This window comes from Prionailurus bengalensis, chromosome A2, assembly GCF_016509475.1.
Source record: "Prionailurus bengalensis isolate Pbe53 chromosome A2, Fcat_Pben_1.1_paternal_pri, whole genome shotgun sequence".
NCBI lineage: Eukaryota > Metazoa > Chordata > Mammalia > Carnivora > Felidae > Prionailurus > Prionailurus bengalensis.
In genome coordinates, this window is record NC_057348.1 from 85702259 (window position 1) to 85722775 (window position 20517).

Sequence of the window (20517 nt, forward strand, 5' to 3'; positions counted from 1 at the left end):
CAAATTTTTTTTGTAGTTGGTTATATTCCTCATACACTGGATTTTAATAACTATTAGCATGAAAAAAAATAGTGTAGTCACTTCCATTTAAAATTTGTTTATACAGAGGTGAATGGGTAGCTCAGTTGGTTAAGCATCCGACTTAGTTCAGGTCATGTTCTCCTGGTTCATGGGCTCCAGTCCCTCATCAGGCTCTGAGCCATCAGCCTGGAGTCTCCTTCGGGTTCTGTGTCCCCCTCTCTCTCTGCCCCGCCCCCCGCTTGTGCACATGCGGGTGCCCTCTCTCTGTCAAAAATAAATAAACATTTAAAGTTTGTTTATATAGTCATCAGCAAACATAATACATTTAGTTAAACCCTACATCCATTCACAAATATCAAAGTAAAAAAGTAAAAAAAAAAAATAGGAGTTTTGAAAAAGATAATTGCTCATGGAAAGCAGGACTTCTATAAATACTGTAAATGTCAAGGCTCCAATGCTATCCCATTTTCCTCAAATTGGCCAGAAACCTATCAAATGCCACCTTCATAATTAACCAAAAAGAAAACAAGTATTCTTTGGACTACACTGTCAGCTGCTATTTGATGCTTAAAATATTTTTGAGCTATTTTTCTCAAAGTAGTAAGCAACGCAGGGACAACTGACCATCCATATACTTCATACACAAGTTCTTTTGCATTGCATTCTGGCAAAAATCTACGCAGATATAACAACAAAGAGTCTTCTCCCAGAGGTATATTTAACACGCACTGAACCTATAATAGGTCCCATTACTGTAATCCCTTGGTTTTGCTGTGAACAAATGATGGAGGGAAGAGAAAGAACATGTGTTTAATAAGACATTAAGAAAATGTCATATGAAAATGAGTAGATTTTTAAAAAAAAAATTTTAAGATTCATTTATTTCTGAGAGAGAGACAGAGAGAGCATGAGTGGGGGGAGGAGCAGAGAGAGAGGGAGAGACAGAATCTGAAGCAGGTTCCAGGCTCTGAGCTGTCACCACAGAGCCGGATGTGGGGCTCGAACTTGTGAACTGCAAAATCATGACCTGAGCCAAAGTCAGATGCCCGACTGACTGAGCCACTCAGGCGCCCCCAAATGAGGAGATTTTTAGTTTATCTCTCTCTCTCTGTTTTTTGTTTTTTTTTTTTTTTTGCAAATACAACGAATTATCTAAAAAAAAAAAAAAGAGTAAGTATTGCCTCCATTGGCATTTCAGTGAGCCACTAACTCTTAATTACAATCCCACTTACATCAGGAATTAGAACAATTTCAGGAGATACTAACAGGTAAATGAATAATTTGTACCTACGTTTTTATGATGGGTAAAAATTCACAATGTTGATAGCTCTTGAAAGCAGTTTATTAGCTTTAAAGTTAATTTATCCAAACCAATTAAGAACTTTTAAAGGAAAGCACTCATGAATTAAGCTGATTTGCCAGTGAGCACATACTCAGCGAAGATGTCACTAGACATGGGTGGCTTCAGCTATGCCAAGCAGCTAGTTGTACGACTAGGTCAAGTCACTCTTTTTACCCCACAGAACAAAGACGGTGGACTTATTAGCAAATGCCAAAGGCCTCAACAGATAAGGAGATAATGTTAGTGTCTGCACTGGAAATCCCCTTCAGCCATCCTAAGTAACTGGTGAAGAAATAGGCTCAGAGACGTAACATGACTTAGCCAAAGTACACAACGAGGCTGATGGCACTTTTCACACAAATTGAGTGAGGGAGTGAGATTCACCTAGTATAGTGCTCCTCATATGATTACACAGCTTATCTACCTTCTAAGTTGGAGACATGAAAGAGGAGGAAGGGAGGGGGTGGAGGAGAGTAGGAGAAGGAAGAGAAGAAAAAAGATACACAGAATCATTCTTACAGTTTATTTCCTTACACATCAACCAAATTAGAAAACAGAATTTATGGATATTCAGTTCAAGGACAGATGTCCGAGTTCAACCCTCCACTAATTACTAACCAAACTACTTTTCAGAACTACAGAGGTGCCTTTATATTATGTCAGCTCTAGAAAGTTCCTTATGTGGAGCCAGTAGTTTTTCCATGTCATTTAAATAACCTGATAAGTAGGACTAATGAGACTAGCTGACCATCACTGACTTTCTCCTATATGTAGGCAATTTGCTAAAAAGCATACTTAATTATTTTCCTCTTTTAACAATTCTACAATTTATACTTTATCGTGCTCCTGCCTTTTTGCTGAAGTCTCTGGGTGTTTTGCAAAGGTGACCACCACATCAAGTGACAGAAGTGTTATCCCCTGGATATTGGTAGAATGTACTTGCTTAACCCTCTCACACCAAGTAGCTCTGCTCTAAATTACATCTCAATACTGAACAAGAGAATTTTTTTACTCTATTGTGAATCAGAGGGTCCTAGTATCTGAATTATTTTCAATAATTGCTTTATTTTCAATTACTATTATAATAACACATTATTTCCAATAATTGTGGCAAAAATTTGTAAAAAAAAAGATAGTTGACACATTTTTTTTACAAATATAAAATTTCTACACTTAGATTAATATAGGAAAGGATGCCTAGGTGGCTCAGTCAGTTAAGCGTCCGACTTTGGCTCAGGTCATGACCTCACGGCTTGTGAATTTGGGCCCCACGTCTGGATCCTTGCTGACAGCTCGGAGCCTGGGCCCTGCTTGGGATTCTGTGTGTCCCTCTCTCTCTGCCCCCCCCCCTGCTCATAATCTCTCTCTCTCTCTCTCTCTCTCTCTCTCTCTCCCCAAGGTAAATAAACATTTGAAAAAGAGCTAAATATATACATATGAAATAGATCTTGTTTGATCCTCAGAATTCTGCAACATAGCATGGAAGCTGATTTTTTCATCTTACCGGTGTAGAGATTCGAAGCCCAAGACAGAGGGTTGATGGATTTAGTTAAAAAAATAGGGGCGCCTGGGTGGCGCAGTCGGTTGAGCGTCCGACTTCAGCCAGGTCACGATCTCGCGGTCCGGGAGTTCGAGCCCCGCGTCGGGCTCTGGGCTGATGGCTCGGAGCCTGGAGCCTGTTTCCGATTCTGTGTCTCCCTCTCTCTCTGCCCCTCCCCCGTTCATGCTCTGTCTCTCTCTGTCCCCCCCCAAAAAATAAGTAAACGTTGAAAAAAAAATTAAAAAAAAAAAATATAGGACACCCAGTTAAATCTGTGTTTCAATAAAGATCAGATACGTTTCTAGTGCAAATACTTCCCAAATATTGCACACCTATACTAAAAAATTCTTTGTTGTTTATACGAAATTCAAAATTAACTGGGCAATTTTTATTTTACCTGGAAACCCTACTGAGAAGTGACTTAACTAAGGTCATAGGCTAAACCTTCATTTTCAGACCAATTCCACCATGTGAGGTTACTGCGAGATACTTTTGCTTAATCATTTGTTTACAACGCCTTCCATATTTTTATTTCATCTTCCTTGTCAACTCACTGTAATCTCAATTATGTCCTTCAATTTCTCACATGAAGAGAAAAATGAATTTAGGCAAATTATTCTGATATTCAGTCTCATGAAAATGCCTACTGTTTTGTACTTCCAAAGTACTTTACAGTTTATTATCTCATTGACAACAACCTTCAGGGAATAAAATGAGGAGTCGGTATTCATATTTTTCAGATTTGATGATAAAGGCTGAGAACATTTAGAAGATCCCATCAGTTATCTCACAGCTGCTAGGGAGATCTAAGTCTGAGGTACAAGTCTTGTTATATAATAATCCAATTAAGTAAAAGTAACATATATTCTGTTTCTTTTCATAGTAAGATAATGAACAATATAAAAGGCTATTTTGACCTTTACTTTAACAGACACTCATCAGGATGAGCCACTCTACATTACCCAGGCCTGTTTCAAAATGGTAAGAGCTAAAATCAGAGAAAAAGGGATGGTTTCATAAGAAATTTTTAAAATTGCTTCACTTAGAAATAGTTTTTACACTCAGAAAAAAGCGTTAAATGTGTTGAAAACATGTCAGCATCAACCGAAATACGTTAGGTTGCTTTTAAGTTATAATATTATCTTGGGGCACCTGGGTGGCTCAGTGAGTTAAGCCTTTGAGTCTTGATTTTGGCTCACGTCATGATCTCTTGAGTCCCGTATCAGGCTCTGTTGACAGCCTGGATTGTCTTTCTGTCCCCCCCCCCCCCCCCGACAGGCTTGTGGATGTGCGTACGCACATGCGCTCTCTCTCGCTCTCTCTCTCTCTCTCTCTCTCAAAATAAATAAATAAACATTTTTAAAAAATAGTGTCTTAATGTGCTTGATAACAGAGACTTGGTTCTATTATACAATTAATATTTAAAAAACGTCATTCAGGCTAAGAAAAGGAGGGATTCTGCCAGTTGTGACAACACATATGAACCTGGAGGACATTAAACTAAGTGAAATAAGGCAGACACAGAAAGACCAATACTAGATGATACTCTTACACGAGGAATCAAAAAGAGTAAAGCTGTAGAAGGAGAGCAGAATGGTGGTTGCCAGGGGCTGGGGCAAGTGGCAAAGGGGAGGTATTAAAAGTTTGTTATTTAAAATGAATAAATCCTAGAGATCTTCTGTACAGCATAACATCTATAGTTAAAAATACTATGTTATACACTTAAAAATTTGCCAACCCTCTTATCACAAAAACTGTAATAATAAATAAGGGGGGGGACTTCTGGAGATGATGGATAGGTTTATAATATTGATTACAGTGACGATATCAGAGGTGTATACTTATCTCCAGACTCATCAAGATGTACCCATTGCGTGTGTGTGGCTTTTTGTATGCCAACAGATCATAAAAAAGAAAATAAAAAGAACTTAGGAACAGATTCACAAAAGTTTCAGTTAGGTCAAGTGTATTTCATAGTAGGCAACAAAGCAATTTTAAATAACCTCCTCTAACAGGGCGCCTGGGTGGCTTAGTCAGTTGAGCATCCGGCTTCGGCTCAGGTCATGATCTCATGGTTTGTGAGTTTGAGCCCCACATCGGGCTCTGTGCTGACAGCTCAGAGCCTGGAGCCTGTTTCAGATTCTGTGTCTCCCTTTTTGCTCCTACCCCACTCGAACTCTCTCTCTCTCCCTCTCTCTCTCAAAAATAAACATTAAAAAATTAAAAAAAAAATAACCTCCTCTAACAGGTAAATGAATTCAATCCATCAGTCACTGAGTGAACCAACTTGTCTGGCAAACTTTGCTTGAAACTAAGTGCTGCAAGGGATCTGGGGATTGCTTCCACAACTATTATTATGGGGGGAAATCAAAAGGATTCAGCTAAATATTCAAAAATATTTTCCAAGGTAAAGCAAACAGATGTCAACACATTTAAAAATGTTTGAATAGGGGTAAAAAAAAATTAAAGCTATTAATCTGGATTACATTTAAAATGAAAGAATGTAGAGGTGCCTACGTGGCTCAGTGGGTTGAGTGACTGACTTTGCCTCAGGTCATGATCTCCCAGTCTGTGAGTTCAAGCCCCGTGTCAGGCTCTGTATTGACAGCTCAGAGCCTGGAGCCTGCTTCAGATTCTGCGTCTCCCTTTCTCTCTGCCCCTTGCCCGCTCACACTCTGTCTCTCGCTCTCTCAAAAATAAATATTTAAAAAATTTTTTTAAACTTGAAAAAAATAATAAAATGAAAGAATGTAGAAGATAATTAGTAAAGTTAAAGGTTAGCCACTACTACAAAAAGAGCCATCTTTGAAAAGTGCTCATAACACAACATATTTTTCCCTCTTCCTCCTCTGGATCCTAGGTTTTCTCTCTCCTTTCTTATGCATTCTCTCCCCGCCCACCCCTAGCCAGTTCCCTTTCCTATTTCTCTTAGAAACTTTGTCTCTTTTTTCCTTCTCAGTATCATCAATTTTCCTCTGGTACCGGGCTCTTGGTTTTCCATTATTATGCTCATTTTCTCTCTTTTCCCACCTTTTTCTCCGTTGCTCATATATGGAATTTTGTAATGAGGCAATACATTTTAAAAGCTATATGATAAATGTATTCTTATTTTTATGTATTACTGAATAGGTCATCAGGTGTCTCACTACTGTATTTCAAAATAATACTTAAAATGTTTTGTAAGAACTGTTATAACTTTAAGGTTTATTATACCAGGCATAGTATGCTTATGAGTAGTGCTGCTTTATTTTTATGATCTTATATACTAAAATTTCCAATCTACTGATGCATGATATTTAATGTATGAGTAATTAACTCAAGAGCATTAGGAAGGGTTGTATTACACTGAACATTTCTGCAACAAGACAATTCTACTATTCTAACAACCTGTGGGGTAATACTACATAGATATTAATATGATTTTATTAACTCATGATTTTCTTCAACTTTGAAAAAAGAACAAGGACTCTTCTTGTCCATTGGGTTTCTACAAAAGAAATAACTATCACCGAGCTTACCATCTGCCATTTTCATTCGTGCAGAAGTTCTATGTCTACCACATAATTTGAGCGCTATTCAGTCTGAAGATGCCCACATACTTTTATTCGTTGTTATTGCCACACAAAACTAGAGTTTAGCTAATTTCTATTTCACACCCTTCTCACTGTGGTAACTTTTATTATGAATAATTCTATTTGTTAAAGATATTTAGAAAACTCAAGTCTCAAGAAGAAGTCCTCTATATAGTGCAATTGTTTGAAGCCAAATTATCTAGTATGTATTCCACGACAGGCCATGACGTTGAGATAGACAATGCATTTTGTGCTTCTCAGCTTGTTCTAAACAGCAAAGTTAAAAATACCAACAGACATTTCATTTAAAGTCTTTTCAATAGGTTCCCAAGATCTATACTAGTCATCAACTTTTCCTTTTTGTTAAAAGTTTATTTCTCCTCACCTGCCTTTATAAGAATAAAGGATATTAAAAAAAGTTTATTCATTTTAATGCGTAAACTATATTGATCTTCATTGAATATATGTCATCACTAAGATACCTTCAAAAGTAATCCAACTTGACACTTAGAGTAGTTCTATTTTCTTTGAAATTTCATTTTCTTTCCTGTCATACTCATTTTAACAAATCCATACTCACTTATTATCGCAAAGCATCAACACTTCTCATATAAAAACACAAACTTGAGGGGTGCCTGGGTGGCTCAATGGTTTGAGCGTCCGACTTCAGCTCAGGTCACGATCTCATGGTTTGTGAGTTCGAGCTCCACACTGGGCTTGCTGCTGTCAGCCTGTCAGCACAGAGCCCGCTTTGGATCCTCTGTCTCCCCCTCTATCTGCCCTTCTCCCTGTTCGTGCTCTCATACCCACACACACTCTCTCTCTCTCTCTAAAAAACAAATGAAACACTAAACAAAAGAAAACAAAACACAGACTTGAAATCTGGAAAGAAATATTTCATTAGTTTCTAAAAATTGTATTCCATCCTCTCATGTAATTCAACAACCTGCCCATGCTGAGGGATGGACCCGAATCCCAGAATTATTACAGGATTCATGATAACCTCTTGTTCCAGGTCCACAGACCCTGCTCACGGTGTCACTGCAGCCTGGCCTGAGGTCGGGTACCAACCGCTCCAGCTCTTCCTAAGGTGTTGTGGTTTAGGGTGGTTTGGGTAGATACAGAGCCATGCAAGGAAGAACACTCTTTCCTTATAAAAGTAGGGTGGTACCTTTTCCTTACAATACTGGAAAAGGTAACAGAGTGTTCCCAAGAAATATTAAGTCTGGTGCTTACAATTTTATTTGATGTCTCCTGAGTCATTGAGCACTTACCTGGATAATATCGGGCCAGGCCCGTGGCACTGCCAAACACCTGCCACAACAACGAAGGATCTTCTTCTCGATTTTTTTTGAAAACTTCATCTAAGGCACTTGTCCAGTTGAGTTCATTTAGCACGATTGTTGCTAAGAGAAACAAAAAGAAAAAGTCGTATCTATAATAATTGAGTCTGTCTTCACTTATTTGCAAAATAATGCTACATATTTTCATCACTTTACCTCTAAAAGTACTCTAATCCAGTGGCTACCAACAAGTTTAGACATGGAATGATTTCCTGCAACAAATTTTTGTATGACGGAGGCCATATTGACATTTGGGGCTTGGTAATTCTTTGTTGGGGGAGCTATTCTGTGCTTTGCCCGGTGTTTAGCAGCACCTATGACCTCTACCCAGTAGATGCCAGTATCACCCAGCCCACACCCCCATTGGTGATAAGCAGCAGGCTTCCAGACACTGTCAGAACAGAATACAAACAAAACTGCTCCCTGTTGAGAACCACTGTGATGTATAAAGCAGGCCAGAGCAGCTCTCCTGGAAGAGAAGGGGTGGGAGGCATTCCTCCCCTCGAAGCAGCTCTGAAAAAATCTACACAACACATAAGGGCACAGTTTGATCGCCACCCTCCCCTCAATTCTTGATGAATCTCCATAATAAACGAACATAATTTGATCTGTTACTAAAATTGGAAAGAAAAGATGTTGGTCATTTAGCATAGTTTATTAACTGTATTTATACCATAGCAACGAACGTATAGATTCTGACAAAGAAAAACATTCATTCAGGGACTTGACAATATATCAGTGTTAGAAATAGGGAGTACCTGATGCTTTACTACTACCTTTATGAACAATAGTTCTTTTTTTCTGGTTACTTCAATTAAATATCAGAGGATGTTGCTAATAAGGGCCAGGCCATAGATCTTGATTCTTACTTATAACTACGGACTGATCTTGGATAGGTATTAAAAACATCTACCATTTGGGGTGCCTGGGTGGCTCAGTCGGTTAAGCATCCGACTTCGGCTCAGGTCATGATCTCATGGTTCATGAGTTTGAGTCCCGCATTGGGCTCTGTGCTGACAGCTCAGAGCCTAGAGCCTGCTTCGGATTCTGTGTCTCACTCTCTCTCTGCTCCTCCCCTGCTCACACGCTATCTCTCTGTCTCTCAAAAGTAAATAAAGATTAAAAAAAATTTTAAAAACATATGCCACTCATATAATGAAAGATAATTATAATGTGAGATTTAGCATATAATTTATAATTATGGGCCTCCATGATCATAGTATCTCATGTCTAACATATTAAACATGTAATTAGCTTTGAATATTACGTTCCCTTTACAGAAAAAGATGACATACATCATCTCATATCCCCCTCCCCCTCCTTTATGTGTAAAATATGTACCACGGCCCTAGCAGATCAGGAGATTGCACCACTGTGCACTTGAGAATCTATGGCCAAGCCTAAACAATGGAAATGAGTTTGGGATAAGGACTGGAGATAATGCTTAACTCTTATTCTTCCCTGTGACCACAGCAAATAAAGGAAGCAAATGCAGTCACGGTTAAATCATGCCTGGTATTTTGTAAAGGTAAAAGAAAAAAAAAAGCTTCTATTTAGAAAGATGCACAGCATCTGTGTTTATATTTTAAAGTTTATCATTTACAAAAAAAAAAAAAAATGAAAACAAGGGTATTGTGAAATTGTTCTGGGACCAGCATCCTAAAGCATTTCTCATTATTGAGAACTAACAAGATTTCCATCTTTATGGATGTGATTACTTGCAGAAAGATCAGTTGTGTGTGTGAATATTCATGAGCTGGGTCTGATCCATAGTGCATGTGAGATACTGGTGAATTCATATTCAAAAGCATGATCCAATGAACATTAAGTGGCCTGTTATATAAAAATTTATATTCACATAGATAACCTGAACTAATACTCACTATTCATGAATATTTATAGTTATATACAAAACAGCACAGAAAAAGAGGAACATTGTACTTTTCTTTAAACATTCATGAGTTTTACAGTAATATTCTACTGAACAAATAATCATGTTTATTTATGATCCAGATACACTTCATTAATTGCCAATCTATTCTAACTTATCTCTTCAATTTCCTTGACTCTTTAATTCCCATTAAGCAAGTGATATCTAATTATTATTTTTAATAAAGTTTTATTTGTTTTTAAGGCTGCTAATTTTTTTCTTAGTTTTATTTCACAACAACTACTAAGTACCAGGCTTTGATATGCTGATTGTGAATTACATTTCTATGCATTTACAGGAAAAGTCAAGCTCTGAAATATTCTTATTATGGTATAGGTCTTAAGATTTGTTGTTTATATACCTGAAAATTCTTTTTCAGGTAAGATATTACTGAGGCAGATTTCTAAATATTTTTCTCAAAACTTGTGCATGTGCAAATAAGCTAAGTACAAGAAAACTCTGTATAATAGGTGTTGGAACTGATTTTAAATTTCATTCATATGACAGAAATGGTACTGTATACCTATCACATGTGCGAGGTTTTATACCAGTTAAAGATACAGATGCTTCCATTTGCCCTTGTACATTTATAAATATTTTTGAGTGCAATCATTATTCTATTACTCATTAACTTGAACGACCACAGCAAGAAATCAAAATTCAAACAATCTGTCATGGGATTGAAAAGTGAGTGCAACCTCTTTAGATTAAGAGTTTGGCTATAGCTGTCTATCAAAATTCACTTGGTCTTTAATCCAAAAGTTCTACTTCAAGGGATTTTTATACTATGGACAGAGTATGGATCTCTAGTCTTTAATCAGAAAACATTAGAGAGACACTCGTTCAATTATACTGTTCAAATGCCTCAAAACACCAAAATCACAAAGTAAATCAACTGTTGCACTAGGAATTAATTTTTTAACTATATTGAACACGTTAAAATGTAAAAAAAAATATGTAAACCATCAAAGCAAACAAAAAGTATGAATGCTATTTTAGATCTTTCTTGGTTATTTGGCTATATTTTTCTGATTCACCGTATTACATTTGACTAAGAAACATATCTTATTTTGGTTTCCTAGTTATCTGCTTAAACTTGTAAAATTCAACAGCTTCTCCAGAATTACTAAGGTGTCTAACATCTCTCCATTTCTACACTATTGGTGTAATTCAGGATAAACAATACTGAAATAACTGGGTAATCGGCAGATGATAGAATGAAACTAATGCAGGATATTGGCCATGCTAAAACAAGTTTATGTCATCTCCTGAATCTTTTATCTTCTCCCTGTTACCTCCATTATAATTACATACACAATTTTTTTTTCTTTCTCTTATTTAAATTTATAAGTAGATGTTATTTAGGAAGATGTTTTTAAATACTTCTTCTGGCTACCACTGGGTAGAAAGCCTAGTGCAATCAACAACTTAAAAGTTACTATTCGATTTTTCATTTCACATTATCAAAATCTAAACCTTCCACGATGAAGAAAAGAATGAGTCCAAATTCTTCAGAATATTATTTTCAGCAAGTAATACTGTTTAATAAGAATATGAAAGTGTACTACTGTTCATTCTCAGAAAGACTCAATACTCAAAAAGTAACTGTGGTATTCTGACTCACTAAAATTCAACAGACTTTCAGTTTCGGTTTGTGACTACATATTACAAAGACGTTTAAAAGCAATTACTTTTCTGTAGGTCATAATCTTTATTTGAATGTCCAGGGCAAGAAATAAAAATGCAAAGACTTTTATTTTAATTGCAGAAATACAGAAATGAATTGGCAGCCAAAAAAAAATGTTTCATATAAGAATTTCATAACAAATTATCTTTTTAAAAGAACTCCAAATATTTCTTAGCCAAACATAACTTCATCCTCCTTCCAAGGAACTTAACTGTCTTATGGCTGCTTGAAGAGTAAAATCAGTCCTCATTCTAAGTCTGCTTTTCAGAAATGAAGATTTTTTATCTTTTAGAATATTAGATGTTGCAAAAAATAAGTCTTTTATAATGTGCAAGGCTAAGCTGTTAGAAGCAGTGAATGCTGGAAAAGCAAACCTTGACTCAGGGGCCTCTACTCTGAAAGGTAAGACAGAATTTCCCTGCTAATTGAATCAGAACGCTGAGAATACACATCTCTGTTCTTCTTATACTTAGTTTTCAAAACATGGCCTTGGGGTTCAGCAATTCTCTCTTGTAGAATATCCTATTGTTCAAACTGGCTTCTCGGCGGAACAAAGAAAACTCTAATTTCTAACAGCACAAAAGAAGTACCTTACATTTCCTGCTAATTCTTCCAAGATACACGAGGTAAATCTACATCTTATTTATGACATGGATTACAGAGTCATTGACAAGTTCTGAATGCCATTTTCCTCTGCCAATTTCAACCCACAAAGTGTTGCACTATTGCTCCCTTTTCAATTTGAGTACATTTTCTTGATTTACTCAGGGTTCAGGGCCTCACTGTGCTTGGAAGGCACTACGTGACTATTGGAAAACCTTAAGGTTATTTACAATGCCCATAAATGTCAACCACATCTTCCAAATGAAGCAGAGAGAAGCTATCAAATAAAAACATAACAGTTATGATTTATTCCAAATATAAAATAATTTTGATAAGTCTGTAGCAAAAATGTATTTTATATAACCCACGATAGTTCTGACAAGTCTTTGATAAGACCTGTAGATATGAAAGCAGTGAAACAAACTAGATACTAAAATTATTTTTAATAGTGCTTGATATGTTACAGTTAAATAAGTAAAACTAGAGAATTGGCCAAAATGTTTAATATACTATTTCCATTTAATAAAACTGATTATAGCCTCGCATTTAGATAAAATTGGCATTTTTATTTAAACTACTGCCAAGTGAGTAATATTTATTAAGCCTTTACTGCGTGACAGCAGGTGTGTTAACCATTTTCTATGCACCATGTCATTTAACTTTTAAAATGACACCTTGAGTGAGATACTAATATTATTTTCTTTTTAAATGACAAAAAAAAAAGAGAAAAACCCAGAAAAGGTATTCAATTTGACAAAAAAATACAGTGGGAGCTGTAAAGACAGCATTCCATTGTGTTAGATTCTAAAATTTATAGTTTCTGAGCAATTGATTTATAAGCTTTCATTATATGTGGAGCTCTGATTATCTACAATTTCAAATGCGGAACAAATTAAAAAAACAACTATGCCTCTGTAGCACAGTATTTCTCAATCCAGAGGGATACTCCTCCCCAAGGAATATTCAGCTATGCTTAGAGACATTTTGATTGTTGTGACATGTGGGAGGCTACTAGCAGGCAGTAGGGAGAGGCCAGGGAGGCTGCTAATTTCCTACCACACACAAGATAACCCCACCACAAAGAACTACCCAGCCCGAAATGACACCACCACCCAGGGTTAGAAATCTTGCTCAAGTACAACTATAAACACAACACATTCAATGCACTACGTAAAAAGCAATACTCACGATGAACGGTGTCAACAAAAAGCCAAAACAAAATGTCTTCGAAGTTGAGAGGTAAGGTAATTTAAAAATAGTATTTCATGATATCAAGTTAATACTTTGGGCTACATTTCGAGACCCTTTGAGTTGGACAAGTTTTCATTTTAGTCTCAGAAATTCTAAGTAAAGCATGATTCTCACACCTTAAGAAGTGAGGATTTTATTTATTTTTTTTAAATTTTTTTTTCAATGTTTATTTTTTGGGACAGAGAGAGACAGAGCATGAACGGGGGAGGGGCAGAGAGAGAGGGAGACACAGAATCGGAAACAGGCTCCAGGCTCTGAGCCATCAGCCCAGAGCCCGATGCGGGGCTCGAACTCACGGACCGCGAGATCGTGACCTGGCTGAAGTCGGACGCTTAACCGACTGCGCCACCCAGGCGCCCCAAGAAGTGAGGATTTTAAAGTTACCTTTTAATGCCATTAAATATCATCCTTTCCCACCTCCTGTGTTTATACATTCACAGTCAATGACAGTTTTGCTTTGTTTTTCTCTTAATGATTCAACACTTACTATGTGATTCTAAACTCATTGTATCTCTGTCACATTTGTTCATTTTATCCTGTAGTGCATAAGGTAGTCATTACAAGTTATATTTAATAGATGAGCTGAGCCGGTGTCACTAATTTTATTCATCAATTTCATCTCTAAAAAGAAAAATGTTAATAAGAAACCCACTGATCCAATTAAGCACACACACAAAAAGAATCCACTTTAAGGACTAGACAGGGTGCAGAAATATTAAAATGAACGAATCTTTTCAGTGGATTTGGCTAATGGAATCTCATCTAATCCCAGTGTAAATGAAAGATTAATAAGGTACAGGGAGATTGGAAGACCAAATCTCCTCTCTCTAAGCGTGTCTCAGGCACTAGAATCCATCTCCCACTGTGGATGGGTCAACAGAAGGCTCTATGGCACACGTAGACCCTGATGAAGAGATAAGCCTTACTCCGAACACAGTGTGTTTGGTACAAATATTAAAAGGCCCTTGTCCTTGTCAGTTCTCTAACGCCCCTATTACTGAGATTTCTGGCCGTGCTCCCTCTCTTCAGTTTCCCATAGATTGAGCACGTGGCTAATGCCCAGAACACAGCTGGAGTCCTTTAATGAAATCTGCACATTGTGGCGGGCCTAGATGGAGCTCAGAAGAATCCACCTGATCATTAGAGAAAATAAGAATAATGCAAGGAAAATGGAAGACCCTAGGATCTAATGTCATGTTTATTAATTGAAGGATTTTAACGTCACTTTCAATGAAACAGTGATTACTTGTAAGATTTTTCTTGCAAGCACCCAGGGATTCTGCTGAAGAAATATCCTAAGTAGAGGAAACAAGGTAAAAACTTAGTTTCATCATTCAAGCATTTTAATTTTTTTTTCTAATATTATCAAAACCAAATAAACCATTAGTAACTTTGGTAGCCAAGAGCCTGTATCACTGGCACAACATGCTACTTACAACTAATCATTTAGCCCCTTATGCTTCTGTTGTTTTCATCTAAAACAACAACAACAACAACAACAAAATAAACAACACACAAATGCAGTAAGGATCCTTAGATAATCTGCAGGATTGATGTGATTGTCAAACAAGTTTATGAGTAAAAGGCAATCAGTCAAAAATGGCTAAGATTACAATCCTCTCCTTAGCTGTTTAAAACCTTCTATGGTGTGGGGCACCTGGGAGGCTCAGTCATTTAAGTGTCTGACTTTGGCTCAGGTCATGACCTCACAGTTTGTGGGTTGGAGCCCCGCATTGGGGACTGTGCTGACAGCCTACTTCAGATTCTGTGTCTCCCTCTCCCTACCCCTCCCCTGTTTGTGCTCTCTCTCAAAAATAAACAAACACCAACAAAAATAAAAACACACAGCTTGTATGGTGCATATGTCTTTTAGCTGCTTTGTACAGATGAAAGCTTTCTTTTACAGCTCAGCTTATTATTTTAGTCTTATCAGTTATTTTCTTTTATTTGAACAGCAACATTTCTTTTACATACAGCAATTAGACTGTAATTCAGTTGATTCCATAATGAAGCCACCTTCCTTCTAATTTATTAAGAAACTCTCAGATGATGAGATACTCTTCATTTGAATCATTTGGTTGAAATATTTTAATTTTAATTTTGGAAACACTGCATTAATTTGTAAATAGAAACCAGGAACTTCAGAGTAATTACCTGAAGAAGACATTCCAATTGCTTTCATTGATATTACTTCACCAAAGGTATTTTTATCATAAATTAAACTATTTGTAATTTAAATTGCAAAACAAAAAAGTTAAATATTTGTTTCTATGTATTAGTATTATCTTTCAGGAAGCACAGAGCCTGTTAAATTTTGAACACATGAAAATAACTAAAAACACTCTAAACATCTTTTATTTCAACTTTTAAAAGTGAAACAAAGTATGGGAGTTTTACAAAAAATAAAAATAAACTGAGGCCATTCAAGTGGAGTTGGAAGCCATGTGAGAATTAAAATGCAATTTAGACCAAATTTACAAGACCTCACACTGAGTTGTTGTTTTTTTTTAATGCATATAATAGATTATGTTCCTGGTGGTACCCTTTCCTGAAACTCCCATTTATGAATTGAGTATACAAATGAAGGTAGTGTAGGCACAGGCTATTCTAGCTGACTGCCTTCCCACTCATAGGCCTGATGTTTTGAGGCCAGAAAAAACTACCTGACCTTGGGAAAGTGTTTCCCCCTCTTGCAAACCTCATCTTCCTCACGTGTACAATGTCGATAATCAGCGCATCTGCCTCATGGGGCTGTGTTGAAGATTACATGCACTTAGAACACTGTTTGTCGCCTAGTAACTGCACAATAAATATTACCAGCCCTTATCATTAGTATTATCTTATTTAGCTCTTAATATCCACCATGCAAAAGATATTTTTTGAGAACTATCTTGATGGAACAATTCTGATGGAGCTGTAAGATGCTAGATGAGGAATTAAAACCTGATATTTTCCCTTTTCCTAAAGGCACGTTTTCTCTTACCTCGACCCCAAATGAATGGCCAAAGACACTACTTCACTTTCCTGTTGTAAAGTCTCATGAAGAAACCACTGTGTTAACTTTTCCAAAACCACTGGCATTATTAGAAGAGAATACAAACTGAAAAAAAAACCCACATAAATCTAATGATATAATTCAGTGTACCATGTGATTTTGGTGAGGAGGTAATTTTTACAATGGGATATTCCCAGTGGTCCCGAAATCAAACCACATTGGTGAATGCAGCTCTGAATATAGCCCAGACACACTAGAATTCTATAGAATAAAATACGAAAGACCTAATATATGCACCAGAGGCAAAAATGCACATGTATGTATGGAGTTATGAATACACAGTTCTGTTAAAGCTGAAAGGAAACTCCGGCTGAGAATTACAGACCAAATGAGACATGGGAATTCCCTGGCCTTTGCTCTGAGACTGTCTAACTGCATACACAATTTAATGTCTACCATGTAAATCTGGACTGCTGAATTCACTAAGAAGGATCAAAAAGTATCGAAGCTGAAATAACAAGATACGGTTGAAGAAGAAGGATAACAAGGTTCCTAGGGAATAGGGTGATACCGTCAATGAGGCACATGCTGCCTGGTACCTCAGGGTTTGGGTCAACCAGTTTTAGAACAAAGAGCTGCCTGGTGATTTTAAGGTGGAAAGATCAGATGCACTGAAACATAGTATGCAGTACTGTCTGGCTATAATGGAGAAGAGAAATCCCTTGGCTTAAACACCATGCAGTGCTTCACAGTGAAAATAAAACAAAACGAAACATATCTAAGACACTAAGCTAGATTGTTACTTACACAGTTGTGAATGAAATCTAAGATCATTTTTAAGACATGAGATTAACACCCTTGTGTCTGTGGTTGCTCATGATTAGAGAATTGTGCCTATGCGCATACATGCAGAGCATGTAGTACGTATTTTGTTATTTATACAGACATTTATGAAATACATCAACTGCCAGCTTTCAAGATGCTTACAACATACTGAGCGTGATTGCTTCAGATTTTAATGTATGTGATATACTTATTGACACATGAAATTCATAGTTATCAGCCCTGGCTGCTGTGTAACTCAGCAAACAATTTAATAATAAATAATTATTGGGGCACCTGGGTGGCTCAGTCGGTTAAGCGGCCGACTTCAGCTCAGGTCATGATCTCGCAGTCCGTGAGTTTGAGCCCCGCATAGGGCTCTGTGCTGACAGCTCAGAGCCTGGAGCCTGTTTCAGTTTCTGTGTCTCCTCTCTGACCCTCCCCCATTTATGCTCTGTCTCTCTAAAATAAATAAATGTTAAAAATTTTTTAAAAATAAATAAGTAAATAAATAAATAAATATTTTTCTATCTTAATAAGTCATGTGTTTTAAGTTTTCATTTATAGCTTAATATCCCACAAGGGTTTAAATTTATCAAAGTCCAGTTGGGGAAGAACCACAAGTTATTCTGACATAGCTATTAAATATAAATGATTCAACACCTAATCAAAACAAATAATTTCCACATAAACTATTAGAAATGGCTTACAGGTTTTTTGAGCTGGTAAATGGAATTCGAAGATAGTAAATGACCAGGTCTTGTTGGTGCTAGCTCTTAGGTATTTCTTAACTTCTCTGACTCTATGACTATACCCACTTAGGACTTTAGCAATAGCTTTCAAATAGTCTCCCTGCTTCCAATTTTAGCTCACTTTAACCCATTCTTCCCACTGTTGCCACGGTGTTCTACTTGGCAAATGTCCGCCCTAATGAAAAGTCTTCAGCTGTTCTCCATAAAAGCTGGTCTTAGATGGTCTTCTTCTCAGCAGCCCGACTTCCCCTTTGATTGCTTTTCTATGTGCCATAAGCCCAAGCTATAATGAGAGCTGTTCCTTTCTCAGAGGAAACAGTGCCGATGCCTCCCTCCCATGTTACTGAACATACTGTCTTCTCTCTCAGGACTTTATCTACCATGGCCACTCATCAACCTTGTTCCTTTTCTCTTAACACAGAGAGCATCACCTTCTCTTTATTGATTTTCCTACCCCACCTCCTTCTCATTTAGCAGAATGTGTATCTCCCCACTCTCCTATAGCTTTTTCTATAGACCTCTATCACATGCTTCCCACATTTCACTATCTTTGTTTATTTTCATGCCTGTTATACTGTCCATTACTAGGGTAGACTGTACGTTATTTATTTTTCCTCCAATACCTAGAATACAGTGGTCCCAGTAGGATGGGACCATTTTGTGTTTAATGCACATTTACAGTTTTGCAGGTAGAGGCTGGAGAAAACCACACCTAGGATATCTAGGGTTGTTAGGAAAATGAAAATGATGCTATGTTTAATGCATAATAGGCATTCAGGGACCAGTAATGACTAACATGTTTACTAAAAAATAGTTAGAAATAAATGAAACAGTAAACAAGTATGTGTGATTCTCATGTGTTAGGTCACCTTTTTAAGTTAGAGATAATTTTCAGTAAAGGGTAAAACAATTTCAGTTCATCCTTCATTAGGCTACATTCTGAGCAGGTACAAATGATCCAATGATTCCTTTTTCTCCCTTTAACCCCAAGTGGTAGGTGAATGGTATCATCATCTGAACTGGAGGAGTCCTATCATTCTGGTCCTCTTTTTGGCTTCACTTCAAGTTCTGTAATCGATCAACTGCTTTTAACATAGATGATTTGAAGAGCCAATATCACACCATAGCCCAGTTTTTAGGAAGCCCTATAAATCAACCAATATTTCTAAGAAGGTTTCTATTATCTACCAATTTTTCTGCTTCATTTCTTAATCACCTGATTTTCTATCAAACACACATCTAACAAACACTTAGTGAAATCCTATTCTGCGTCAGGCACTAAGTGAAGCTCTTGGGCAGAAGCTGGCAAATTTTCTTCCTGAAGGACCAGATAGGAAATATTTTTAGGTCTATGACCTACACGGTCTCTGTCACAACTACTCACATTCAAACTGTGGGAAAAAGCAATCAGAGCCAACACATTAACAAATGGATGTGACTGTGTTCCAATAAAACTTAATTTACATGGTTAAAATTTAAAAAAAGATAAGAAATAACAAGTTTTGAAGAAGATGTGGAGGAAAGGAAGCATTGTATCCGTTGATAGGAATGTTAAATTGCTACAGGGACTACAGAAAACAATAGGAGACCCCTCAAAAAATTAAAAATAGAAATCCATATGATCCAATAATTCCACATTTGGATATTTACCTAAAAAAATTAGTAACACTAATTCAAAAAGATACATGCACTCATGTTTATTGCAGCATTACTTATAGTAGCCAAGATATGGAAAAAACCCAAGTGTCCACCAGTAGACAAATGGATAAATAAGATGTGGTACACACACACACACACACACACACACACACACACACACACACATTAGAGTATTATACAGTTATAAAAAAAAAAAAGGATGCAATCTTGTCACTGGAGACAACATGGATGGACCTAAAGGATATTATGCTAAACGAATTAATTCAGACTGAGAAGGACAAATACCCTATGATTTCACTCAAAAATAGTACCTAAAAATAAATCAATAAACAAAAAACGTAATCAGACTTATAAATACAGAGAACAAACCAATGGCTCCCAGAAGGGAGGGAGAGGGGTCTGGGAAAATTGGATGAAGGGCAGAGGGAGATACAAGCTCCCAATTATGGAATGAATAAATCACGGGAATAAAAAAACACAGCATGATGAATACAGTCAATGAAATTATAACAGTGAGGTATGGAAGAGATGGACGCTACACTAGAGTGAACCTAACGATGTATAAACTGGTCAAATCATTATGTTGTACACCTGAAACTAATTTAGTATTGTGTGTCAACTAGACTCAAATAAAAATAGAAAAATAGATGTAACTTTATTTACAAAAATAAGTAGTAGGGCAGTGGGTTATAGTTAGCCAACTCTTTCTTCAGAGCTACAGGGTCATCCAGTCAGGCCTTCTAACATCCTAGGGGAAGCGACACACAGTAAACCTGAATAAGTAATAACCTATCAGTGTTGTTTAGTGCTCTTTAAATAATTAAAATGGGGATGTCATAGAGACAGAGTAGGTGGCTACTTTACATCAGGCTTTGAGTAATATTCGGTCTAAAGAAATATTTTAAGCTGAGACATGAAAGACAAAGAACTCTCCATAAAGCATTCTATGAAAACAATAGATACTAATGATACTGACAAGTTGGAAATTCAGATGGCAATA

At 36.8% G+C, this 20517-nt stretch overlaps 1 protein-coding gene across 11 annotated transcripts in view; it reads right to left on the reverse strand.

Annotated features, from left to right (window-relative positions):
* The window catches only part of CACNA2D1 (calcium voltage-gated channel auxiliary subunit alpha2delta 1), a 496257-nt gene that overhangs the window by 132183 nt on the left and 343557 nt on the right, over positions 1-20517 (reverse strand). For all 11 annotated transcript variants that reach the window (XR_006298483.1, XM_043588719.1, XM_043588713.1 and 8 more), the window contains one exon: positions 7750-7881. Coding sequence is in view for 10 of the 11 variants with exons in the window: in XM_043588719.1 (XP_043444654.1) it covers positions 7750-7881 (132 nt within the window). In the remaining variant the exon portion in view is untranslated. The remainder of the gene's footprint in view (positions 1-7749; positions 7882-20517) is intronic.